Source organism: Phyllopteryx taeniolatus, chromosome 4 (genome assembly GCF_024500385.1).
Source record: "Phyllopteryx taeniolatus isolate TA_2022b chromosome 4, UOR_Ptae_1.2, whole genome shotgun sequence".
NCBI classification, from domain to species: domain Eukaryota; kingdom Metazoa; phylum Chordata; class Actinopteri; order Syngnathiformes; family Syngnathidae; genus Phyllopteryx; species Phyllopteryx taeniolatus.
Genome location: NC_084505.1, coordinates 3,235,147 through 3,260,628, shown reverse-complemented (window position 1 = coordinate 3,260,628; position 25,482 = coordinate 3,235,147). Strand labels below are relative to the sequence as shown.

Here is a 25,482-nt window from a genome sequence, read left to right as displayed (position 1 = left end):
CTAGGGTGACTTCTTCCTTCTCCTTCCTGATAATACTTTGGTCTAAACTGGAGTGATGGAATCAATGAGTCAAAACTTTTCAACTGAAACTGTCCACCTGGTCATCCACAGAATCTGAGGGCATGCTTGGTGTTGGTGGAAAAGCCTCATTAAAAATAAGTAATACGCATGTGTTTTTATTTGAATTCGCCTTTGAAGGCTCTCAAGCGCACTAGATGAATAAGCAATAAAACAGAATTTTACAATGAAGTAAAAGAAATACACAAAATACATGGCACTGCAATTAAAGTGAGTAGGCGATCTTGAACAGGTGTGTTTTAAGTTTGGATTTGGAAAATGGTGAGTCTGAATTGCGGAGGTCAGGTGACAGAGAGGTATAGAACTGGGGAACAGAGTGACTGAAAGCTCTGCTTTCAATGATGATGAGGCAGACATAGGGTACTGTAAGGTGGGTGGAGGAGGAGGATCTTAGGGTGCAGGCTGGAGTGGCAATGTGCAGGAGTTAAGAGAGATATGGAGATGTGAGGTTGTGGATGGCCTTGAAGGTATACAGGAGGGGTTTGAAATTGATTCTTAGTTTGACCGGGAGCAAGTGGAGCTGCTACCCCTATTATGGAGGAGACAAAAAAACTGGAATGGAAGCACTGGGTTAGGGGGTCTATATCTGTTTGCGATTAGCTAGTGACTAGTCCAGGGTACTTTGCCTTTAGTCCAAAAGTCAGATGCAGTCAAGCTCACCCTAATTAGTATGTAGTAAGCGGTATAGAAAATTGACAGATGGGTATTCAGATGGGCAAAAAAAATTGACAGATGGGTATTCAGATGGGCAACAAATTATATCCCGCCTATTATTTGACACAAATAAAAATAATTAATGTACACTGCACAATGTGACAAGCATAGTGTATTCCCACATGTTCACATGGTTTGCAGGCTGTGTGAAAGCAGCGTAAAGGTATAAACAGTATACGGTATGTAAGAAAAGTCTAAGAAATTAAGATGACCGATGTTAGAAAAATAATAAGAATAAAAACAAGCAAGCAAAGGAAGAAGACTAGAGGAAACAAGAAAGAAGGGCAGATAAAGGTCTGAAACATATGCGAAATACCACATCACAGAGGGAACTAATCCAAGATGGAACAAAGGACTCTCTCTCTCGCACTCTCTCTCTGTCTCTCTCTCTTTCTCGCATGCGTGCACACCGTGCACACACACTCATGCACGCAGATGCACGCACACACACATACACACACAGACACACACACACACACACTACGCACTCTTTATAATACCTTTCCTACGCTCTGTTGATTAAAGCCTGTGCGAAAACAATCAGTTTGACAACTGGTAGGAATCAAATTATTTTAAACTGCAATTCAATTCATCCTCTTATTCGTGCATGCTCGATTAAGCAGTTAATGATATTGAGTTTTTTATTTATTTTATTGTTTTTTTATTTTTTTTTTTACTGGTAAGTAATTTAAATGATTTTCACGGCAACTTGTTGCCACTGAAATACAAACTATCCATCCATTTTCCATACCACTTTTCCTCACTAGGGTTGCGCCTCCCTGGTGAGGTGTTCTGGGCATGTCCCACCGGGAGGAGACCCCGGGGATGACCCAGGACACGCTGGAGAGACTACGTCCTTCGGCTGGCCTGGGAAGAGCTGGAAGAAGTGGCTGGGGAGAGGGAAGTCTGGGCGTCCCTCCTAAAGCTACTGCCCCCGTGACCCGACCCGGATAAGCGTTAGAAAATGGATGGACGGATGGATGGGTTGCGGGCATGCTGGAGCCTATCTCAGCAGACTGGGCGAAAGGCGGGGTACACCCTGAACTCGTCGCCAGCCAATCACAGGGCACATAGAAACAAATAACCATTTGAGTCTTTAATCAACCTACCATGCATGCTTTTGGGATGTGGGAGGAAACCGGAGTACACGAATAAAACCCCGCAGTCACGGGGAGACCATGCAAACTCCACACAAGGGAGGCCAGATTTGAACCCAGGTGCTCTTTTTATATTTTATTTATTTTATTTTTTAAATAATCACACTGCTTGCTGAGTGCTGACTGACTTTTAAGAACTAAGTCGTGACTAGCTTAGCTAAAGTGGCAATTGTTGTGTTAGCTTTGAGACATACAGTACCGGGCTGTGTGTCCTGTCAATGGATGCCTTGGTTGTTCACAGGAGTTTCTTTTTGGGGTCACATAGTACCAACACTGGAACGTATACAGTTAGTGGACTGTGAGGACCCCAGTGTTGACGGCGGGCTTGAGAAAAGGTACGTAACGTGACATTGCATTTAATGTTTACCACTGCCGAGGGAACTGTAGCATCTGTGAACACTACACTACTTTGCTATCGCTGTGACCATGAAAGTAGCTTAACCACTATAAAGCTATTTGAAGTTGAAATAGTGTTGGTACTGTGAAATTTAGTTAAACTAGTACTGTCGCTACGCTCTCATTCTTGTTTTAAGAAATCAAAACATTAAAGAGGCTCTAAGCAGATGTTTCTAAATACATTAAATATGTTTGAAGACGACAGTGGACGACTGGTTAGCACATCTGCCTCACAGTTCTGAGGACCCGGGTTCAAATCCGGCCTCACCTGTGTGGTGTTTGTATATTCTCCCCGTGCCTGTGTGGGTTTTCTCAGGGTACTCCGGTTACCTCCCAGATCCCAAAAACATGCATGGTAGTTTGATTGAAGACTCTAAATTGCCCGTAGGTGTGTATGTGAGTGCGAATGGTTGTTTGTTTATAGAGAAAGAGCTGGCACATTTTGTGGCTCCCGGCATAAGGTCTTGGCTCCTTGCGGCATGAAACACATCACTATTGGCTCACGCTGGCTAACCGCTGGCTCACAGTTGGCTCACAGCCTGCTCATCTCGGCATATCGAGGCATATTCGACTTGCTGCTCATTCCAAGACATCGTATGTGCTTAGAAACATCTTGCTATTTTTTATAATGGTCAATAAACAATATATGTATAACTACAGTCATACAAAATACCTGCTATTGGCCCATATGATGATACTATTTTTTTACTCTATATGCTTGAATGTTAGAATTGATGTTTTTATTTTTACCTTGGAGTATTGATTGGGTATAAAGTCTCTTTGGCCATGAAGAGTTTAAGATCAATTTCATTTTAAAATACATTTTCTATGTGGCAATGTGATCATTTTCTCAACATAGCCTTTGAGATTATTGTTCATTTAGTGTGCAGAGGAATTCTTACTGATTAAGACGACATTATGTAAGAATTTGTTCATGAGACACGGTGTATTCCTTATTATGCCGATGGCTCGGAGCAGCTTGGGCATCCGATGTCTAATGGCTGTTTTTTTAAGTTGTTGTCAATGTATAGTGCTGTATATTAATATGTGTAAGTGCAATCATCGACATCTTAATAAATGATTCAGTCAAATAAGACATATTTTCTCATTTTCATGCCCCTTTAATTGCCGCCTCATCGTGGCAGAAAATACGGCATTTCTTCAGCTGTGGCTCACTTGCTGGCTCACATCGCCGGCTCACCCTGGCTCACCGCCGGCTCACCACCGGCTCACGGCCGGCTCACACTGGCTCATGGCCGGCTCACATCGCTGGCTCACACTGGCTCACCACCAGCTCATTTGCTCATATTGAGGCATATGCTGGGGAATTTCTTCTTGAACTCAAAAGACGTTGCGTCTCCATTCGACCTGTTGCTCAATCCAAGACATCGAATGTGATTAGAAACAGCTTGTTGTTTTTGATAGTTGTCTATCTACAGTATATGTACAACCCCAATTCCAATGAAGTTGGGACGTTGTGTTAAACATAAATAAAAACAGAAAACAATGATTTGCAAATCGTGTTCAACCTATATTTAATTGAATACACTACAAAGACAAGATATCTATTGTTCAAACTGATAAACTTTATTGTTTTTAGCAAATAATCATTAACTTAGAATTTTATGGCTGCAACACGTTCCATAAAAGCTGGGACAGGTGGCAAAAAAGACTGAGAAAGTTGAGCAATGCTCATCAAACACCTGTTTGGAACATCCCACAGGTGAACAGGCTAATTGGGAACAGGTGGGTGCCATGATTGGGTAGAAAAGGAGCTTCTCTGAATTGCTCAGTCATTCACAAGCAAAACGGGGCGAGGTTCACCTCTTTGTGAACAAGTGCGTGAGAAAATAGTTTAACAGTTTAAGGACAATGTTCCTCAATGAACAATTGCAAGGAATTTATGGATTTCATCATCTACGGTCCATAATATTATCAAAAGGTTCAGAGAATCTGGAGAAATCACTGCATATAAGCGGCAAGGCCGAAAACCAACATTGAATGCCCGTGACCTTCGATCCCTCAGGCGGCTCTGCATCAAAAACCGACATCAGTGTGTAAAGGATTTCACCATATGGGCTCAGGAACACTTCGGAAAACCAATGTCAGTAAATACAGTTCGGCGCTACATTGGTGAGTGCAACTTGAAACTCTACTATGCAAAGTAAAAGCCATTTATCAACAACACCCAGAAACGCCGCCGGCTTCTCTGGGCCCGAGCTCATCTAAGATGGACTGATGCAAAGTGGAAAAGTGCTCTGTGGTCCGACGAGTCCACATTTCTAATTGTTTTTGGAAATTGTGGACGTCGTGTCCTCCGGGCCAAAGAGGAAAAGAACCATCTGGACTGTTATGGACGCAAAGTTCAAAAGCCAGCATCTGTGATGGTATGGGGCTGTGTTAGTGCCAATGGCATGGGTAACTTACACATCTGTGAAGGCACCATTAATGCTGAAAGGTACATACAGGTTTTGGAGAAATATATGCTGCCATCCAAGCAACGTCTTTTTCATGGACGCCCCTGCTTATTTCAGCAAGAAAATGCCAAACCACATTCTTCACGTGTTACAACAGCGTGGCGTCGTAGTAAAAGAGTGCTGGTATTAGACTGGCCTGTCTGCAGTCCAGACCGTCTCCCATTGAAAATGTGTGGCGCATTATGAAGCATAAAATATGACAACGGAGACCCGGGACTGTTGAACAGCTGAAGCTGTACATCAAGCAAGAATGGGAAAGAATTCCACCTACAAAGCTTCAACAATTAGCGTCCTCAGTTCCCAAACGTTTATTGAATGTTGTTAAAAGAAAAGGTGATGTAACACAGTGGTAAACATTAGCCTTTACACGATCAGGATTTTTGGGTCCGATCACCGAGTTAAAAAAAAAGATAACCGATCACCAATCCCATCACAAGATGGAGGAATGTGTCTGTTTAAATGACCTGTTCATTTACTGTATATACCTGTGTACTGAATTGCTCCAAAAATTATATTTACAATAAATAATGTATCTTTGTTCCTCTCTTTATTCCAGTGTGGCATAGTGACAGACAGAACAAATTAATGGTCTTCTATTAGATGGCAGGAAGTACCATACATACAGTAATTAATATATCCACTTTGTGTGACATTTTTGTTTGTTGGTGTGCCGTGAGATTTTTCAATGGTAAAATATGTTCCTTGCCTCCATAAAGGTTGGAAATCACTGCTCTCGTCAGATCGAGTATTCTAATCAGTCAAGTCAAACCAACATTACAACATAAATAAAGGTGCTAACTTACTGTAATTAAATTACTTTAATTTTAATGAAATTACTTCACCAACTCCGAAACTTTAGAGCATGATTCGACAGAATGGCGGCATGTTTACCTCCAACTGCTCGTGCTACCGCGAGCTTGCTAGGCTACATAAGATTTTATTGCCTGCTTGTGAGCCGTATCGTATTAAAAGTATGTGACCATACCTCAAGCAAGCCTTAAACGAACGTCCTCTCCTGTCCTGAGCACCGGTGACCACCAACACACGTTTTTCCCCATTTTGTCCTTATAATACCGTCGGCTCGCTCCACTCTTGTTGTCGTCGCCACGGTAATGAGTGTATCCGGTCGCATTTGAGTTGACAAGATAAATGAGCGTAAAAAACGGGATGTGGAATACATGATTTTATTGCAGTAGTCTGACAGTGCAATCGTGAAAGAGCCAATTTGTCTTGTTGTCTGATCCGGGCATTACGTGTTGCCTGTCTCCGACCTGTTGTCTGTCCCACACCTCCGAGGTTATTTATTTATATATTTATTTATTTTTAAATAACTTCTTTGGCCATCAGATATTTCCAGTACTACGTCAAAAGACAGGCGACAAGGCTAAAAATAAACTAGCTTTTGGATTCAAATATACTGTGAATGTGGCGACGCGGAGTAAATGTCTTTTGCAGAGCCGATCAATGACGTCATAGATCGGAACGGCAAATTACGACATTAAAGCCGATCAGCCGATCAGCATAAAATGCTAAATATCGGCCGATACCGATCAGCCTGATCAAATTGGTGTGAAGTCTAGTAAATACGACCCTGTCCCAGCTTTTTTGGAACATGTTGCAGCCATAGAATTCTAAGTTAATGATTATTTGCTAAAAACAATAAAGTTTATCAGTTTGAACATTAAATATCTTGTCTTTGTAGTGTATTCAATTAAACATAGGTTGAACATGATTTGCAAATCATTGCATTCTGTTTTTATTTGTTTAACAAACGTCCCAACTTCATTGGAATTGGGGTTGTATAAGAGCAATCATCCAAAATACCTGCTGAAATCAAATAATTAAATCTTCTACTTCTTGAGTACAGTTAATGTGAAGGGCTACTAGTTTGATACAGACTTCTGAAATGTCCTCAAATTACCTAATTAATGAGCTCACAATAATTTGGAAACATAAGTATCAAATGCAACACTTTATTTGTCTAAAGCAGTGATTTCCAACCTTTATGGTGCCAAGGCACATATTTTATAATCGAAAAATCTCACGGCACACCAACAAACAAAAATGTCACAAAAAGTGGATACATTAATTACTGTATGTACGGTACCTCCTGCCATCTAACAGAAGAGCATTTATTTGTTGTTCTGTCTGTCACTATGCCTGAAAGTATAAATAGATGAACAAAGATACATTATTTCTTGTAAATCAAAAATGTTTTGAGCAATTACGTCAAATTTTATAATTTCCCACGGCACACACGAAGAGCGCTCATGCCACACTAATGTGCCCCGGCACACTGGTTGAAAATCACTGGTCTAAAGCTTTGCCAGTTGTTTCATTTTCAAATCATCAACATAACACAACATCGCTACCAATAACCGAAACAAAATACTCCAGAGTGAGGCGGTGAGCCGGCGAGTGAGTCACGGCTGAAGAAGTGGCATATTTTGTGCTGCGATGAGGCGGCAATTAAAGGAGCATGAAAATGAGAAAAAAATTCTTATTTGACTGAAGCATTTATTGAGATGTGGATGATTGCACTTATACATATTAATATACAGCACTGTATATTGACAACTACTTAAAAAAAAGCCATTATTGCCCAAGCTGCTCTGAGCCATTGATGGCTCTCGGCATAATAAGGAATACACCATGGCTAATAAACAAATACTTACATAATGTCGTCTTAATCAATAACAATTCCTCTGTACACTAAATGAACAATAATCTCAAAGGCTATGAAATTGATCTTAAACTCTTCATGCCCAAAGAGACTTTATACACAATCAATACTCGAAGGTAAAAATAAAAACATAAATTCTAACGTTCAAACATATAGAGTAAAAAATAGTATCATCATATGGGCCAACAGCAGGTATTTTGGATGATTGTAGTTATACATATACTGTTTATTGACCATTATCAAAAACAACGAGCCGTTTCTAAGCACATACGAAGTCGTGGAATGAGCAGCAACTCGAATATGCCTCGATATGCCGAGATGAGCCGGCGGTAAACCACAAGTGACGTCATTATGCCGCGAAGAGCCAAGATTTCACAATGTTTTATTTGACTGACGCATGTATTACGATGTGGATGGCACTTACACGTATTAATGTACAATACTGTATATTCACCATTATCAAAAACAACAAGCTGTTTCTAAGCACATATGATGTCGTGGAATTAGCAACAAGTCGAATATGCCTTGATATGCCGAGACGAGCAGGCTGTGAGCCAACTGTGAGCCAGCGGTGAACCAGCGTGAGCCAGAAGTGACGTGTTTCATGACGCGAGGAGCCAAGACCTTATGCCGGAGCCACAAAATGCGCTAGCCCATGCTGTGTTTATATGTGCCCTGCGATTGGCTGGCGACCAGTTCAAGGTGTACCTCGCCTCTCGCCCGAAGATAGCTGGGATGGGCTCCAGCACGCCCGCGACCCTAGTGAGAATAAGCGGTACAGAAAATGGATTGATGGGTTGTTTGTTTATATGTGCCCTGCGACTGGCTGGCAACCAGTTCAGGATGTACCCCGCCTCTCGCCCGAAGATAGCCAAGATAGGCTCCAGCACACCCGCGACCCTAGTGAGATAAGCGGTATGGAAAATGGATGGATGGATGTTTGAAGATACAGTAAGTGCTGAAAACATATGCAAAGACATAATAATATACTGCTGAATTGTTGAGATATAGCTTAAGCATCAATTTCACCCTTTGAATTTTTCTGATTTTGTGGGCGGCGCTGGGGCGTATACTTTCCAGCGCGACTTCCCTCCCCCACTACATAAGTACAAAGTGACGTCATGTTGTTTGGCTGGGTTCAGTTGTGAGTTAGCTGTGCTTAGCTTCCATAATAAGGCCCATTTACCACTCCAGCTTGCAGTTAGCAAGCTAACGATGGCTACACCCTGAAAATACGTCTTCACTGAATGCCTTAATTTACAGAACAGCTTGGTGACGTTTTTTTTAAGCTCCCAAAAAATGAGGAAATAAAAAAGCAATCGTTGGACTTTTTAAAGACACGCAGATGGCAAGCTGAACATCAAACACCACCAGCCAACTCTGCAGTGCGCATTTTAAGACGGATAGTTTTCTAAACTTTCACCAGAGACAATATGGCTTCGTGGGTAACTTGATACTACTGATTGGGGGCAGTGCCGACTGTCTAACTACCTGGTCGTCAGGTGCCGTGTTCGGCTGTGACATTATGTCACCAACAACTTAGGGTAAGTTGACTTGTGTGCTTATTTTTATGATTATAGTCCACAATAACCATTCGATTTTGAAGTTGAGCCTCTTAACGTGATTTTACATGGTATAAGCTATCACCCACTCAGTATGTTTGATTCCTTTTGGCACATCCATTTGACATGCCCATAGCGTCTGAGAACTGAGAAGTGGCCCTTATTATTCAAGTTTTGAAACCTAATTTTATATACTTAGGGATTTTTTTCATTTATTCAAACATGGCAGGCTTGTTAACATTACTCTTTGTGGTGTGTCAAATTTACATGACATTTCTTGGACCTGCTTAGTGCTATTTTAAAGCCTCAGGCAACCAAGCGTTGAGACAGCATTTCTACCATTTTATAATGATTTACCAGTTCAATTCAAAAGGCTTAAGTTTTCAATATCAATCTGTTTTGCAATGAGTATCAACAAGTCACAAGGTCAGTGTCTGAATCCTGGATTGAATTTGCGTTCGCCATGTTTTTCTCATGGTCAGTTGTATGTTGGTTGCTCAAGGGTTGGCAGATCTAATGATTTGTGTATACTGGCAGATAATAAGATGACAAAAAATATTGTGTATCATGAAGCGTTCCAATAAAACCTTGAACTCTTTGATGTTTACAATATTATTGCATGTGAACTATTCATGAGGTTTGGAGTATTGGGCTTTCTGCAGGAACTTAACCCGTTAGTTTCCAAATATATTTTCATCCACAGCAGGATTTGTAACCCTGGCCCTCCAATCCAAAATCAAGTCCCAACAGTTTTAACCACTGCTGCCCTAAATGAATGTACAGTAAATGTATTTATGTACTGTATACAAATGTTTGTATGTGACAATTTATATCCTTTGTTGATTCCCCTCAAGTCACCTACCATTTTGTACATCCAGAATGTGATGTTTATCGAGAGTCCATCCTCCAATGTTGGAAGCATCCATCTCGTAGCCTTGTAAAACGGCTGTTCTCTTCTCCCACAGGATCAGGTCCAAGCAGGACTCATATTCAAACCCCACCGACACTAAGGGACAAATCGTGGTCAGGCTCAGTTATTCAGCTGTTTCATGGCCTGTGGTCTCACCAAATAAATATTTGAGTTTGATTTCAGTGAGTCAGAGCAAAGCAAACACCACTGGTTTAAAAACATGGAGAAGACCAGTGTTATCCTCCATCTGTCTGCTTTTATAGCATGTATTGACTCCTGCTGTTGGTTTTCCATGGGAGTTCGTGGTATGCACACCCGCTTCACACACACACACACACACACACACACAGTAGTAGTAGTCAAAATGTATTTAATTTTGGATTTTTTTACTCATTTATTCATAATAGTAATTGAAATGCATTTGGTATTCTAAAAAGGAAAAAAACAAAAGCAATTAGCCTCTGTTTTTGTGAATTGCATGTAAATGCAACTAGTCAGTAAATATAGTCAGAAAAACGCCCCATCAACAGAAAGGGAACTTAATGTATGAGAAATGCACTACAAACACTTGCTTAAACTGGCAGTGTAATCTTCATGCGTTAATAGATAACTAAACAGACAGACAGAGAGACAGACAGAGTGACAGATGGATGGGCAGATAGATATACCGTACTTATTAATCACTGGTGGGACAGTACTGTATGATTGATAAGTAAAGTATTAGCAGTAAGTAGATTTCCTATTGTAATGTGTTTTTAACCTGTGAGCATTAATTTGAGTAGCATTACAAAACAGTCATAAATATTGTTTATGTCAAATCCAATAACCCAGGCAATTGAATGCAATAACTCACTGGACGGGATGTCAGCAGAATATTTTTTCCTAGACTCATAAAGGTGTCAGAAGGTTAAAAGCCCCATAATGTGAGAGCCATTTCCCTGTTCGTGTCTTGACTTGGCTGTGTGCAGGGGTATGTTCCACTACATTATTGTCACTATATATCCTCATCTTTGTGTGTAGAAGAAAACAAAACAAAACAAAAACAAAAACTGTACAAGTGGAAACAATTATCGACCATAATGTTTGCCGTTATGGTAAAGGTGATGGTTGCACAGGTAGTCGACAATTTCTATTGCAATGATATAGGTGCATATTGTCCTCCATATTTTAAGCCATTTTACCATCAAATTGATTTTTAAGTTCCTTACTGTGAAATTAAAGAAAATAATTTAAAGTTCTGGATGTGTTGACTACACCACCACTCAATGCTTAGTTGGATTTCAGAGAATTAAACAGTGTTGCTCACATGGAGATCTTTAAATTGCATAGTCCTTCATAAGTTAACAATGTACATTGGTTCTCATTTTGGAGAGTTTCCCAGGATGCAGCTATAAATCCTTAAGAGCCTAGAATCAACAATAACGCTATCTGCATGAACAATTACACAATGTGGTGAAACACAAAATGAAAGCAAAACAGTACAACCGTTTCAAGCAGCAGCCCTGTTTTAATACATTTAAAAAAATTAATTAATGGTGGCACTAAGAGATGCAATATAATTGGACTTTGAGTAACCCGAGCGTCTAAACATCAAAACAGCATGCTGCTTATTATTGTCCAAATGCCAGCAATGTAATAGGGTAGGAATAGAAAAATCCGCCTACTCTCAGGATGAAGCAAGAAACTGAAACTATAAGCAAGAAACTCACCAACTGCCTCTGATAGTCCATAAACGCGTTGGCCATAAGCGTCTGTCTTGTCCCAAATGAAAGTGTAAGAAAGATTTGGCTGAGCCGGGAACCATTTTTGGAAGAGACGTCCCACCACGGCCACCATCAGATGAACCTGGAGAAGAGAATGGATGGTTTGTGTTTGCGTTAACATATCTTCACAAATATATTCCATTATCTCACCTTCATCAGGTTAAAAGGTATTGATGACTGTGTCATGGTGACTTTGAGGACTGGTTTGTATCCTGCAGCTCTTGAACTCAGGTAGTTCAGGTTGAGATAACTGCCAGGTATTGCGGTTTCTTCTTGTAAAACCTGTAGATTCAAATTAAATAATAGTAATATTCACACTATGAATTCATACGAGGGGTAATTATCTTTCTAATAAGATTTTTATTGACATCCTCTGCTGGTAGTTAATTTAATTGTACAGTTCAACTATAACCTTTTTATGAGGGAAATTTTGACAGCTTTGTGTAAGAAGTTAAAAAATAAACCTTCACTGATCATTATGCACCCTGGCAACCAGCCCAGGGTCTACCCAACCTCTAGCCCAAAGTGAGCTCAAAGCTCACCTGTAACCCGAATGAGGATAAGGGTCATTTTCATATAATTTGATCAATAACGGAAAAGACACGGCTCACTGAATTTCCTTTTGAAAATAAAAATTTTACTGGTATGATCATTTTAATTATTGGCAGTTGTTATCCATCAAAAGGTCAGAATCTTTTCTCAGAAAAAAAGACCTTTTAATGCAAAAAATGTGTTTACCGTTAGGTGTCCAATATTAAGTTTCATGATTTGCAACATGGCGGCACGGTGGTCGACTGGCTAGAGCGTCAGCCTTACAGTTCTGAGGACCGGGGTTCAATCCCGCCTGTGTGGAGTTTGCATGTTCTCCCCGTGCCTGCGTGTGTTTTCTCCGGCTACTCCGGTTTCCTCCCACATCCCAAAAACATGCATGAATTGGAGACTCTAAATTGCCCGTAGGTGTGAATGTGAGTGTGAATGGTTGTTTGATTGTATGTGCCCTGCAATTGGCTGGCAACCAGTTCAGGGTGTACTCCTGCCTGATGATAGCTGGGATAGGCTCCAGCATGCCCGCGACCCTAGTGAGGAGAAGTGGCTCAGAAAATGGATTGATGAATGGATGGATGGATTTGCAACATGTTTTCTGAAGATGCTAATTCCATTTTTAGATACATAGGGTTTTTCTCCTATTGCTTAATATGCCTTTTCCATGAAAACTAGCACAAATGCTCCTTAGCAGCAATGGCCCAATGGTTAAGATCATTGCCTGCCACCGTGGGGGACCTAGGTTCAAGACCCCAACTGGACCATCCACCAACATACCCCGGACTCATGGCTGTGGTGTCCTTGAGCAAGACACTGATACCCTGAAATGCTCCTCGGGCGCTTCAGCTGCCCCCTGCTCCAGTGTGTTCCACTAACATGTGTATGTGTTCTCTGTGATGGGTTAAATGCAGAGAACAAATTTCATGTGCATGCATGCATGTTCATGACAATAAAACATGATTCTTCTTCTTAGTGTCTTCAGAGTTCCTTTTTCTGTTTTTTTGACACATTTTCCATCTTTGTCACTTAAGCTGTCTTTACCGTTAATGTCACTGGAGGGAGTCTCATTCTGTTGTTGCAATACACCAAAGGCATCTGTGAGTTTAAGTGCCAGGATGAGGCAGCCATTTTGCATTTATACAAAAGCAGACAGCAGATATTCAGAGAGATGAATGAATGAACAAGAATGTCTTTTCCGTTATTACAAGTGTATGAAGACAAGAGTGTAATGGGTTTAATGACTAGTTTATGCATGGATCATTTATGCACTTGTATTCACAGAAATTGAGGGGCAACAAATGTAAATTGTGCGACTCAGACAATTTTTATGAAGCTGTTTATGTCTTTACCGTTATTTAAAAAGCAAATTTCAATGGACCACCACCATTTTCTCTGTCAATAAAGAATTGGCTTTAATATGAATGCCTAAAACCTTATATCATCAATAACGTTTTGAAAATAGGACTTAAAGTGTGGATATTTCAGCATGATAGACATTTATACTTATAAAACCAAGGTGGCAGAAAAAGAACTCCTGAATTAAGATTTTTTTAAACAAGTGTATTTACCGTTATTATTCAAATTATATGAAAATGACCCATAAATGGTATAGAAAATAGATGGATGGATGATCATAATGTAAAGCAGGAAGTCAGTGCACATGACTCAAAATTGGAAGAATATTTTTTTATTATCTGCCATGCATTTAAATGAATAAAATTATATAAACAGTCAGAGGTAGCCATGTTTTGTTAATTTTTAGTTGAAAACATGGTCAAGTCTGTTGGTAATGAAATCTAGCTGCACTTGAAACATCCTTTCACGTAATGTCTCCTACAGCAGGGGAGAGTCCTCGCATCTGCTACATCTTTGAAGGCATGTTCAAGTACATATTTTATCAGGTGAACCTGCAGGTGAAGGACAAGCAGAAGGGCTGCTTTGATTTAGATGACACACACAGCATACCAGTTTCTCCTTGATCTGTTGATGTTGTAGCGTATATTGGTTTGGATAAAAATTTTATTAATTTAGGAGAAAAGAATAAGCCGGAAGCGATGCCTGTGTTACTTCCGGTATAGCGTGATTTTAAGTTTCAGCGTTAAAATCAAATTATTTTATCTCGAAAAGGGGTACCACGTCTCTTTTTAGATGTATAAAACGTCAGGACAGAGTGACGAAAACCTCTATGTCTCCTAATATGAAGGTTGCTACAGGAATTAGATAAGAGTTCTCAATAACCAGAGGTCTTTTGTTAAATCCAAACACACAAAAGATGATACAGGTAGTGGATTTTTATAGAAAATGTAATGAAATCGAACAGGGGAATCTACAGGGGAACAATGCTGGGAAAAGCAAAGCAAAGGACAGACAAACATTGGTAGAAGGAGGCTGAAGGCGGAATGAGCATGCAATGACATTGCATGCAGCTGGGGGTTTGATGATTAGATTATTCAGAATGCCTGGTGATGAATTTAGCGTCCATGTGAGAAGCTAAGTCTCCCGTGCATCTCCTTTGATAAGTGGAACAGGCTTCTTGTGTACGCAGACGGGCTCAGCGGGGCAGCCGAGGCAGGTATGCGGAAAAGCACGAGATTGGGGGTTAATGGTGTGTCCGTTACAATGTTCACCATGAATTTCGTATCAATTAGTTATAAATGTGCGACATTTTCATTTTCACTTCTATCATTTTAACTCGATGCGCTTAAAGACAGTGGGAATGGTAAATGTGTTAACCTGAATGGGGTGAGCAGTTGCCAGTCTTATAAAACAGAGTAAAAACAACATATTGTGATATCAATAGCGCCGAGCTGTTGGAATGTGAGGGCAAGCATCTAACAAAGCCACTGAGAAAGTGAGGCACAGTAAAAAAAATGCATGCATTTAGCAGCAGTAATTCAACCAAAAGGAATTTGGAATGGAGGGTCACTGTTTGAATCTCGCTGTACATATAAACAAAAACAAAAAATTGCAGTTCTAAACTGCATCCTGACCCCTAACAACTGTTGAGTTGCCCTTGAGCAAGGGGAGACAAGGAAATTAGTCTGATGTCACAAATAGCCTACTGTACCCAACATTAATACATTAAAAAACATTCGCCAGAATGAGATATGCTAACAGCAATGCAGTAGGATTTGGGTGTTTTTCATAATTTGAACTCTATGGTAAAATGTATACTGTATTCTTGCTATTTAAAAGTTGAAGGGACATAGTATCACAATTGCCCCCCAAAAATGCAACCTTGCAGATTTTGACAAGTCACTCACTGCAGCAGTGAGCAAACAGCAACACTACGCAGATAAAATATTACTATAAAAATTGAAACTATTAGAAGACAACACAAGAACACATTTTATTTTCTCAAGAATTTTTTTTTTCTTTGACAGAAGAACATGCTGCTTTATGATAAAATACAAAAACTACGACTACAACTACTACCACAACTAATAATAATCTTAATCTTCTCAGGAATGATAAAATAAGGCTCTATCAGGAATAATCCATTGCATGGGTGAACGTGACCTGAACTTAATTCATTTCTGCCTGATGAACGTTATTGAGAACGCGCTCATTCTGGCAACAAAGAACAGTTTTCGAATGAAAGTTCATTTTCATTCAAGTGTGCCAGGTTTCGCTAGGGACTTCCAGGACAAAACCTGTCTGGACACACTATATACGAGCCTTCATATGTCACGGATAAACGCCGTATTTGGCAAACACCATTCATGTTTACATACAGCAGGCACGTCGCAGCAGCCTGGGTGAGCGAGGTGCATTCAGGGACACTGCGTAAATGTTTTTGGGTTGTTTTGTAATGCAGTTCATCATTGAAAAAAAATTATTACTCGGAAAATTATTATTTCGTATGAGAATGCTTTAGTTAAAACACTGTGCGATCACACTGTCATAATATGGAATTTATATTGTTTTGTAATATAAGAATTGATGAGATAAAATATAAGGTCAATACAGTCAGCCAGACCTGCAAGGAATGCAAAGTTATCAATGTTTATATATAAAAAAAAATTAAAAAAATAACCTTTGTTCCTGTCATACTGTTGTGTGTTGTGTGTTTTTGCTTGAACATTAAGGACACAAGTCCTATTTTTTTGTTTTAATTCCTGATTTTAAAAAAGATTATTCAAGCAGCAAGTTTTTTCTGAGGTTTTTTCGATTGTAGGGTGAAAGCTGCAACAGCGTGGACTGAATTGGTGGCGACAATGAGGAAATGAAATGCACGTGCACGTCTGTATGGAAATGTGTGTGTGTGTGTATGCGTGTTTGTGGGGGTATTATTAGAAATTTGTCACCGTCACATCGGAAAGGTGGTTGACTGGTTAGCACATTCGCCTCGCAGTTCTGAGGACCGGAGTTCAAATCCAGTCTCACCTATGTGGAGTTTGCATGTTCTCCCCGTGCCTGCGTGGGTTTTCTCCGGGGACTCCAGTTTCCTCCCGCATCCCAAAAACATGCATGGTAGGTTAATTGAAGTCTAAATTGCCCATAGGTGTGAATGTGAGTGTAAATGGTTGTTTGTTTATGTGTGCCCTGCGATTGGCTGGTTCAGGTTTGTAACGGACACGCCATGAAAAGATGACACCAAGCACCACTGCCATACACTGCCACCAGTCTCCGGCGACCGCCACTCTCCCCGCCGAGGTAGACGACCACGGAGTGGCGAGATTCAACTTTGCATACAGACGCTAAGTGAATCACAAGCCAGGATCATCAAAAGCAAGAAACAGACATTTGCTTTTGCACGCCGACGCTAAGTGAATTACCAGAACCCGGAGCATCAAAGCGGAGACAAAAGATACTTAGTTTTGCACCAGAATGCTAAATTAATGAACTTCCACCACCAGCCAGCCCACAGACTCTCACCAACGAAGGCGTCTCCTGCCTGCTGCGCCGGTGCGAGACTTGGCAAGTCCAGCCGGGACAATGGAGGGGTTGCTCGCAACACCCACAGGCGATGGAACGCCACTGCAGATGCGGCTTCATTAACCACAGTCTTTACCGGACTTGACTGGGATTTACTATTTTAAGAACTTTACATGAACGCCACTAGTGTCTGTTTTTCTGCAAACTTGAATGTCTGATGTCGAATCTCTTGTCAACTGAACCAGATGAAATGTTTCACTCCACACCAAACAAATGCCACATTGCAAATATTAGTGTTCTCAACAATCACATAACATTTGAAACATTCATGACAGGTATTAAAGAGGATGGGCGTGTCACAATAGAACTCTGAATAATGGTCTCGTTATTTTAAATCCAATAATTCATATTTTATTCCACTGGTTTTAAACCATGAAATAATCTTAAAATGGAAAAGTAACACTCAGAGGCAGTCCAGCTTCCCTTTTGGTCCCGAAGGTGGTGGGAAAGGAAAGAAAGTGTGTGTGGGGGGGGGGGGGGACCACCCCCTTTTGTCTCGCTCCGGCCATAAAAAGGCCGGAGCTATGCTCTCTCAGAGTCTGCTCTTGTCTCATCTGACCAGCTTGCCGAAGACTGGCCCAGGCAGGACGTCCACCTCACCACTAGGTGGCAAGGACACATCGGACCATCCCCGACGGCAGAGCATCCTGCAAGCGCTCCGAGCTACCCTTTTTTGGGGCCTGAGCCCGCCCCCGGGGGGACGGAAGCGAGCACAACGCGGCCGCTCCGGCCATCCTCCCTGGGAACTTTTTGGGCTCCTTTTTTTTTTTTTCTTCTTCCTTTCCGCCAGCTCCAGCTGTTCCCCGTGCGGACCGGGCCAGCCGAACAACTGGAAGCTTGACCTGCATGCCTCAGTCGTGTTCAAGACACATAAATCCGACATTGCGGCCTACTAAAAGTACAGATTAGTGCATATTTGGGTTGAAATTAACGAGAACAGGAATCCCGAGCTATATGCATTCACGACACGCTCATTCTACCAGTCTCACATCACAAGTCAGTTTCCTTTGCCAATGTTCGTCTACTTTGTTTGTTTTGTGTTTTTCTGTATTGTATCCCTGTAGTTCCACATGTTAGATCATTACATTTTCTATAAAATTCACTACCTGCATTGTTGTGTGTTTGGGTTCAAGGAAAGAAACCTCTGGCCGTCTAGAACTCTTACCAAAATTTCATAAAGTGTAGCAACCTTCAGATTACGAGACTGATAAAAGGTTTCTCGTCACTTTTCCTAAATTTTATCCACATAAAAAGTGACGTGGTGCCCCTTCATAGAAAAAATAGCTTGACTTGTAACTCTGTTATTAAAATTACACTCAACCAGAAGTAACGCAGGCGTCGCTTCCACATAAACATACAACGATTTGCACTCACATTCACACCTATGGGCAATTTAGATTCTTCAATTAACCTACCATGCATGTTTTGGGGATGTGGGAGGAAACCGGAGTGCCCGGAGAAAACCCACGCAGGCACGGGGAGAACATGCAAACTCCACACAGGCGGGACCTGTGAACCCAAGTCTTCTGAACTGTGAGGCAGACGCTCTAACCAGTCGCCCACCGTGCTGCCACTCCGGACCCAAGCTTTTTAAATTTAGCAGCTCAATTAAGGAAAGTTTTTCCACCAATTTAAACTCGACAGGAAAACCATAACTCCCTTCCTGTTGAATGCAGTATTGTTAAGATACAAGAATGTATATTTATGTCTTCATATAATTGATAGGAATTATGTAGCTTTCATCTAGCCAAATATTAAGGCCACAAAAAAGAAAAAAAGAAAAAAACATCTTATTATTATTTCAATATGTTTATTTGTATATGTTAATTACTGATCATTTTTCGGAAATAAAATTTTTCAATCTGTTTTGAATAGTTTTTCGTGAATGTGTGTGAAAAACAGCATAGCTCCCGTAAAGAGAATGAAATCAGTTAAAATTTGCAACCTCTACTGCGCTTACAAAACAGCAACACAGACAGATGTCTGCAGTGAGTCTTTTTCAGAATAAGAATATAAACATGAGCTGCTCTGAACCTGATTTTTCTTTTTGAATATTCATTGAAAAGTCAACACGATATGCTGAAAAAGATAAATGTCATCATGTTTATGCAAGTTGGGCATGCAAGCTTGATAGATGCAGTTATTTTGTTGCTCTTCATTAACATTTAAATTTGATCACGTTAAAATGTCAGATCTGTTCACAGAGGGAAACCAAGACCAAATCCTTGCCACATATGTTCATCTAGCCTCCTATTCAATTATTCTGACCTGTGTTTCTGGTATGATGGGGCCATCCTCAGGTGAACTTCTGTAGAATATAGACAGGGGGGGTGCGACAATGACAGGACTGGGCCTGACAAAACCACCCAGGTCACAACTGGGAATGTCATTCTCTTCCTGAAACAGACATTTGGGAGTCAGATTTTTCCTTTACTTCACTGATTATGCAACGCTTTTCTATTAGGCATATACTGTCTTTGTTCATTTTCGTAGGTAGTCAATGCAATTTACAGATATAATAATAATAATAATAAATAATAATCTGGATTTTATTGAACAAAGCAACACAATGACAAAACGTTTTTCTATTTTTTTTCCAGTTACACAAAAGGCAGTGTTCCAAATTCCATGTATTCTGCATAACAGTTTAAAAAAACAAACAAATAGGTTTTAACTCATTTTTTTAAAAATCAGTTGGATTTGTTGGATTACATAGCTCATTCAAAAAACTGTGTAAATAGAAAGAATTGTTATAAAGCTCATTTTGTACTTTGTAAGCCCGAGGCCATAATAAACATTGACAAAGCTAACCTTCTTCATGGCCAGAGTGTCCATCATATAAAATACATTCCAAGGCACCCACACAGTTCGGTATTGGGTCAGGAACGGAGCACGTTCAAAACTTAATGTCAGGGATGCTCCACCATTGGCCAGTAAATCAAACCTGTAGAACATTGAATTGGAATACACAGTAATTCAAATGAAAAACATTTGGTAATTAGACCAATTTCAGCTGAGCTGTTTTAAATATTAAAACTTGGAGCATTCAAGTGACGAAATATGAAGAATAGCTGAGTGATACTTCAGCCAAACCTATATTAGGCCACGAAAGGTCCGAAGGAGGTGTCTGAATTTACCGCAATTCCAAAGAATTTACCCCAATTCCAATGAAGTTGGGACGTTGTGTTAAACATAAATAAAAACAGAATACAATGATTTGCAAATCGTGTTCAACCTATATTTAATTGAATACACTACAAAGACAAGATATCTAATGTTCAAACTGATAAACATGATTGTTTTTAGCAAATAATAATTAACTTAGAATTTTATGGCTGCAACACGTTCCAAAAAAGCTGGGACAGGTGGGAAAAAAGACTGTTGAAGAATGCTCATCAAACATCTGTTTGGAACATACCAAAGATGGGGGAAGGTTCACCTCTTTGTGAACAAGTGCGTGAGTAAATAGTCGAACAGTTTAAGGACCATGTTCCTCAACGTACAATTACAAGGTATTTAGGGATTTCATCATCTACGGTCCATAATATCATCAAAAGGTTCAGAGAATCTGGAGCAATCGCTGCATGTAAGCGGAAAGGCCGAAAACCAACATTGAATGCCTGTGACCTTCAATCCCTCAGGTGGCACTGCATCAAAAACCGACATCAATGTGTAAAGGATATCACCACATGGGTTCAGGAACACTTCAGAAAACCAATCTCAGTAAATATAGTTCAACGCTACATCTATAAGTGCAACTTAAAACTCTACTATGCAAAGAAAAAGCCATTTATCAACAACAACCAGAAACGCCGCCGACTTCTCTGGGCTCATCTAAAATGGACTGATCCAAAGTGGAAAAGTGTTCTATGGTCCGACGAGTCCACATTTCAAATATTTGGGGGAAATTGTCGAGGTTGTGTCCTCCGGGCCAAAGAGGAAAAGAACCATTCGGACTGTTATGGACGCAAAGTTCAAAAGCCAGCATCTGTGATGGGATGGGGCTGTGTTAATGCCAATGGCATGAGTAACTTACACATCTGTGAAGGTACCATTAATGCTGAAAGGTACATACAGGTTTTGGAGAAACATATGCTGCCATCCCAGTAACGTCTTTTTCATGGACACCCCTGCTTATTTCAGCAAGACAATGCCAAACCACATTCTGCACGTGTTACAATAGCGTGGCTTCGTAGTAAAAGAGTACGGGTACTAGACTGGCCTGTCTGCAGTCCAGACCTGTCTCCCATTGAAAATGTGTGGCGCATTATGAAGCGTAAAATACGACAACGGAGACCCGGGACTGTTGAACAGCTGAAGCTGTACATCAAGCAAGAATGGAAAAGAATTCCACCTACAAAGCTTCAACAAGTAGTGTCCTCAGTTCTCAAACGTTTATTGAATGTTATTAAAAGAAAAGGTGATGTAACACAGTGGTAAACATGACCCTGTCCCAGCTTTTTTGGAATGTGTTGCAGCCATGAAATTCTAAGTTAATGATAATTTGCAAAAAACAATAAAGTTTATACGTTTGAACATTAAATATCTTCGTAGTGTATTCAATTAAGTATAGGTTGAACATGATTTGCAAATCATTGTATTCTGTTTTGATTTATGTTTAACACTACGTCCCAACTTCATTGGAATTGGGGTTGTATTTTACCCTAAGTGTTTACAGTTTGCATGGATTTCATTATGAAGCCATATATTTTTTTGTGCATGTGAGTATGTATTGTGCAATGATTGATTATATCATTGTGAATCTAATGCATTTCAAAAAAGTTACGCAAATCACTAATAACCTTTTGAAAATAGGACTTTAAATGTGGCTGTTTCAGCATGGGAGACATTTACTTATATAAAAACAAGGCAGCCCCCCAGAAATTTAAAAATTAGAATTTTTTAATTTTTTTTTTATTAAAAAAAAAAAGACTCATATGCTTATATATACGCACATGCCGTCTTTCCGTGTAACAGTGTATCCATGTTCAGGGTAGTGGACAAATGACACATTGACTCCAATCAGGGGTGTCCCATCTGCTGTCAAAACCTGACCACGGATTATTGACACCAAGCTGGAAAAAAAGATATCACGAGTGTTATTTGCTAAACCTGAATTTGGAATCCTTTTAACAACTTCACTTAGTTGAATCATGTGCAATCACAACTGCATACAGTATATTACATGACAGCAATGACTGTGATGCCTTTGTCATAATCTCTAACACAGATTGAAAAATTCATCTGGCACTGGTGAGACTACAGACCCTTTCCAAAAAATTGGAATATCATGGCAACGTTTTTTTATTTCCATAATTGCATTCAAAAAGTTAAACTTTCATAGATTATAGATTCAGGGCCCACAATTTAAACAATTACAAGTATTTATTTGTTTATTTTTAGATTATTGGTGTTTCCAGCTCATAAAACCCACAAAATCAGAAATTCATAACATTAGAATACTGTGAAGAAATCAGCCCAAATTTTGCAGGCCATCAATGTTTTAAACTGAGTATCACACACTAATCATCTATTCAATTGTTCAATTGTCTCAGTTGGGTTCAATATGGGGAAGACTGCAGACTTGACAACTGGCCAGAAGACCATCATTGATAGCCTCCATAGGATGGGTAAGCCACAAAAGTTCATAGCTAAGTAGGCTGGCTGTTCACAGAGTGGAGTGTCCAAACATATCAATGGTAAGTCTAGTGGAAGGACAAAGTATGGCAGGAGAAGATGCACCAGCAAAAGAGATGACCGTGGGCTTCAGCGGATTATCAAACAGAGAAGATTCAAGAATCTAGCAGAGATCCAGAAAGAATGGAATGAGGCGGGAGTCACAGCTTCAAAAACCACCACATTCAGATGCATCCGGGAGATGGGCTACAACTGTCGGGTTCTTTGCATCAAACCACTTCTGAGCCTGAGCCAACGTAGAAAGGGTCTCAACTGGGCCAAGGAGAAGAAAGACTGGACTGTTGCCCAGTGATCCAAGGTCCTATTTTCTGATGAAAGTAATCAAGAATTCAGGAATCAAGATCCAAGGTTTTGGAGGAAGAAGGGTGAAGAACAGAAGCCAAGCTGCTTGAGGTCCAGTGTGAACTATCCATAGTCATGATTTGGGGTGCAATGTCCAGTGCAGGTGTGGTAAACTCTGCTTTGTTTCATCCAATGTCACCGCAACAGTCTACCACAATGTTTTAGAGGGATTCAATGATTTCTTCTGCTGAGGACCTGTATGGAGATGCAGATATCATCTTCCAGCAGGACCTGGCCCCTGCCCATACTGCCAGAAGCACCAGCACCTGCTTTGATGCCCATGCCATCACAGTGCTTGACTGGCCAACCAACTCGCCGAATCTAAACCCCATTGAGAATCTATGGGGTATTATCAAGAGGAAAATGAGGGCCAACAGACCCTCAAACAAAGAAGAAGTGACAGCGAGCAACAAGGAACTCTGGGCTTCCATAACTGCCAGGCAATGCCACAGGCTGATTGCCTCAATGCCACAGTGCATCGAGGCAGTGATTAAAGCAAAGGGATTCCCAACCAAGTATTGAAGATCAACATATCGTTTTGAAAGTACCATATTTTGATTGATTTAATGTGACCCTAATTTCTTGTTTTTCCCTACAAAAACTGAGAAGTAAATGGTGATTTCTTCACAGTACTCTAATCTTTTGAATTCCTGATTTTGTGTGTTTTATGAGCTGGAAGCCCAAATTATGTAAAATTAAACAAATAAATACTTGAAATTATAATCTATGAAAGTTAAACCTTTCTAATGGAATTAAGGAAATTAAATACATTTTATATATTTTTTTTTTGGAAAGGGTCTGTACATTTATGAATTACATTTATGCTACTGCTACTATACTATGCATCTTCAAATATTCTATAAATGAACCATCTCAATGTATCTTTCATGGACTAGACACAGCTAAAATGCAGTTTTATTGCTACAGTGTAACCATTCAAAGAAAACAAGACAATGTAAAATGTGTCCCTGATTTTTCCAACAGTGTCACAGTGCCATGTGCTCAATGGAATCGAGCTGCATTTCTGAATGAATACAATTTACTGAGATAATGATTTGCTTTCAAGGCTTACAGTGTACCGTGAGACAGATTCTTACCTTTTATTGAATGGACTGTCACCAGATATGACATGAGTGGATTCGGGACCTAGGAGGAAGTGGATGCGCTGGTAGAAAGACCTGGCAGCCTAACCACAGGAAGAAAATCAATCAAAATCCACGACCAATAATCAACAAATTCTGCTTCCTGTCTTTAATGTGAATAGAACGTCCAATTATCTTAGATTAGAAATAAACCTTCTGGGTGGCTGTCCAAACCTGCTGAGGAGCCAGTGAAGAGGGGGACTGGCTCAGTAATTCCACTGGGTCAGGTGATCCTTTGCAATACAACTGGTTCTGACAGGAGGGCTGCAGACAACAGTCTGGATCCATACAATCAGTCAAGCCATCTGAAACACAAAAACAAGTTATTTTCTGAACCCTGAGGAGAGTTTTGGACTTGGGAGTTTTCATATGAAGTATGGGCAAATGTCAGAAGTGATAGAAAGAGTTACGTCAGGTAATTAAATCTGGACCGTTATTTTGTCCCTGTGAGTTTATAAAAGTCAAGCGTATATCTGGTCAGCAGGCACCTGAGCCTACGAGTAAGCTTACATACACGCACTCACAAAAAATAACCAACCTCTCTTTAGCTCATATTTCTTTTCACTCTTCTGTTAACTTCATCTTGTCTGTCCAGATCTTAATATATCCCTCACATTCCCATCCGATGTAGTCATGGCTTTTGGTTTTAATGCTGTGATTTAGTGCAGCACATGCTGATGTTTATTTTCGTTTAGTTCAGTAGAAATACCTGACTACTCTTAATTTATGACAAAAAGAGTTTCTTGAGATAACTTTGTGTTTTCACAGGTCCGTATGCCTTGCAAGGTTACTACAGGCACAAAACAATACTGTTTCACAGGCTAGTCCCATCAAGAACAAGTGATCTTCTGAACATGACGTTTCATCACCTTAGGGGTTTGTCAGTAGAACATTTTGGATTTGTGCTATATGCTAAAATGTGCCCAGTTTAAAGTTCCATTTTCAAGTTCAGCTGTTATTTATCACTTTACTATTGGGAGCAACCAAGTTCAAATATATTGTTGACCTGTGTTTTGCCTTGTGTAACATGGCTCCAATTCAGTTTGTCCATATATTTGTGCAGTACACAATTATTATTTA

At 40.1% G+C, this 25,482-nt stretch overlaps 1 protein-coding gene across 6 annotated transcripts in view; it reads right to left on the bottom strand.

Annotated features, from left to right (window-relative positions):
* tenm3 (teneurin transmembrane protein 3) overlaps positions 1-25,482 on the bottom strand; it is a 398,597-nt gene that overhangs the window by 87,341 nt on the left and 285,774 nt on the right. For all 6 annotated transcript variants that reach the window (XM_061772049.1, XM_061772050.1, XM_061772051.1 and 3 more), the window contains 8 exons: positions 24,577-24,707; positions 24,358-24,446; positions 22,177-22,296; positions 20,033-20,165; positions 19,490-19,618; positions 11,891-12,022; positions 11,687-11,822; positions 9,930-10,073 (listed from right to left, as the gene is read on the bottom strand). In XM_061772049.1, the coding sequence (XP_061628033.1) occupies positions 9,930-10,073; positions 11,687-11,822; positions 11,891-12,022; positions 19,490-19,618; positions 20,033-20,165; positions 22,177-22,296; positions 24,358-24,446; positions 24,577-24,707 (1,014 nt within the window). The remainder of the gene's footprint in view (positions 1-9,929; positions 10,074-11,686; positions 11,823-11,890; positions 12,023-19,489; positions 19,619-20,032; positions 20,166-22,176; positions 22,297-24,357; positions 24,447-24,576; positions 24,708-25,482) is intronic.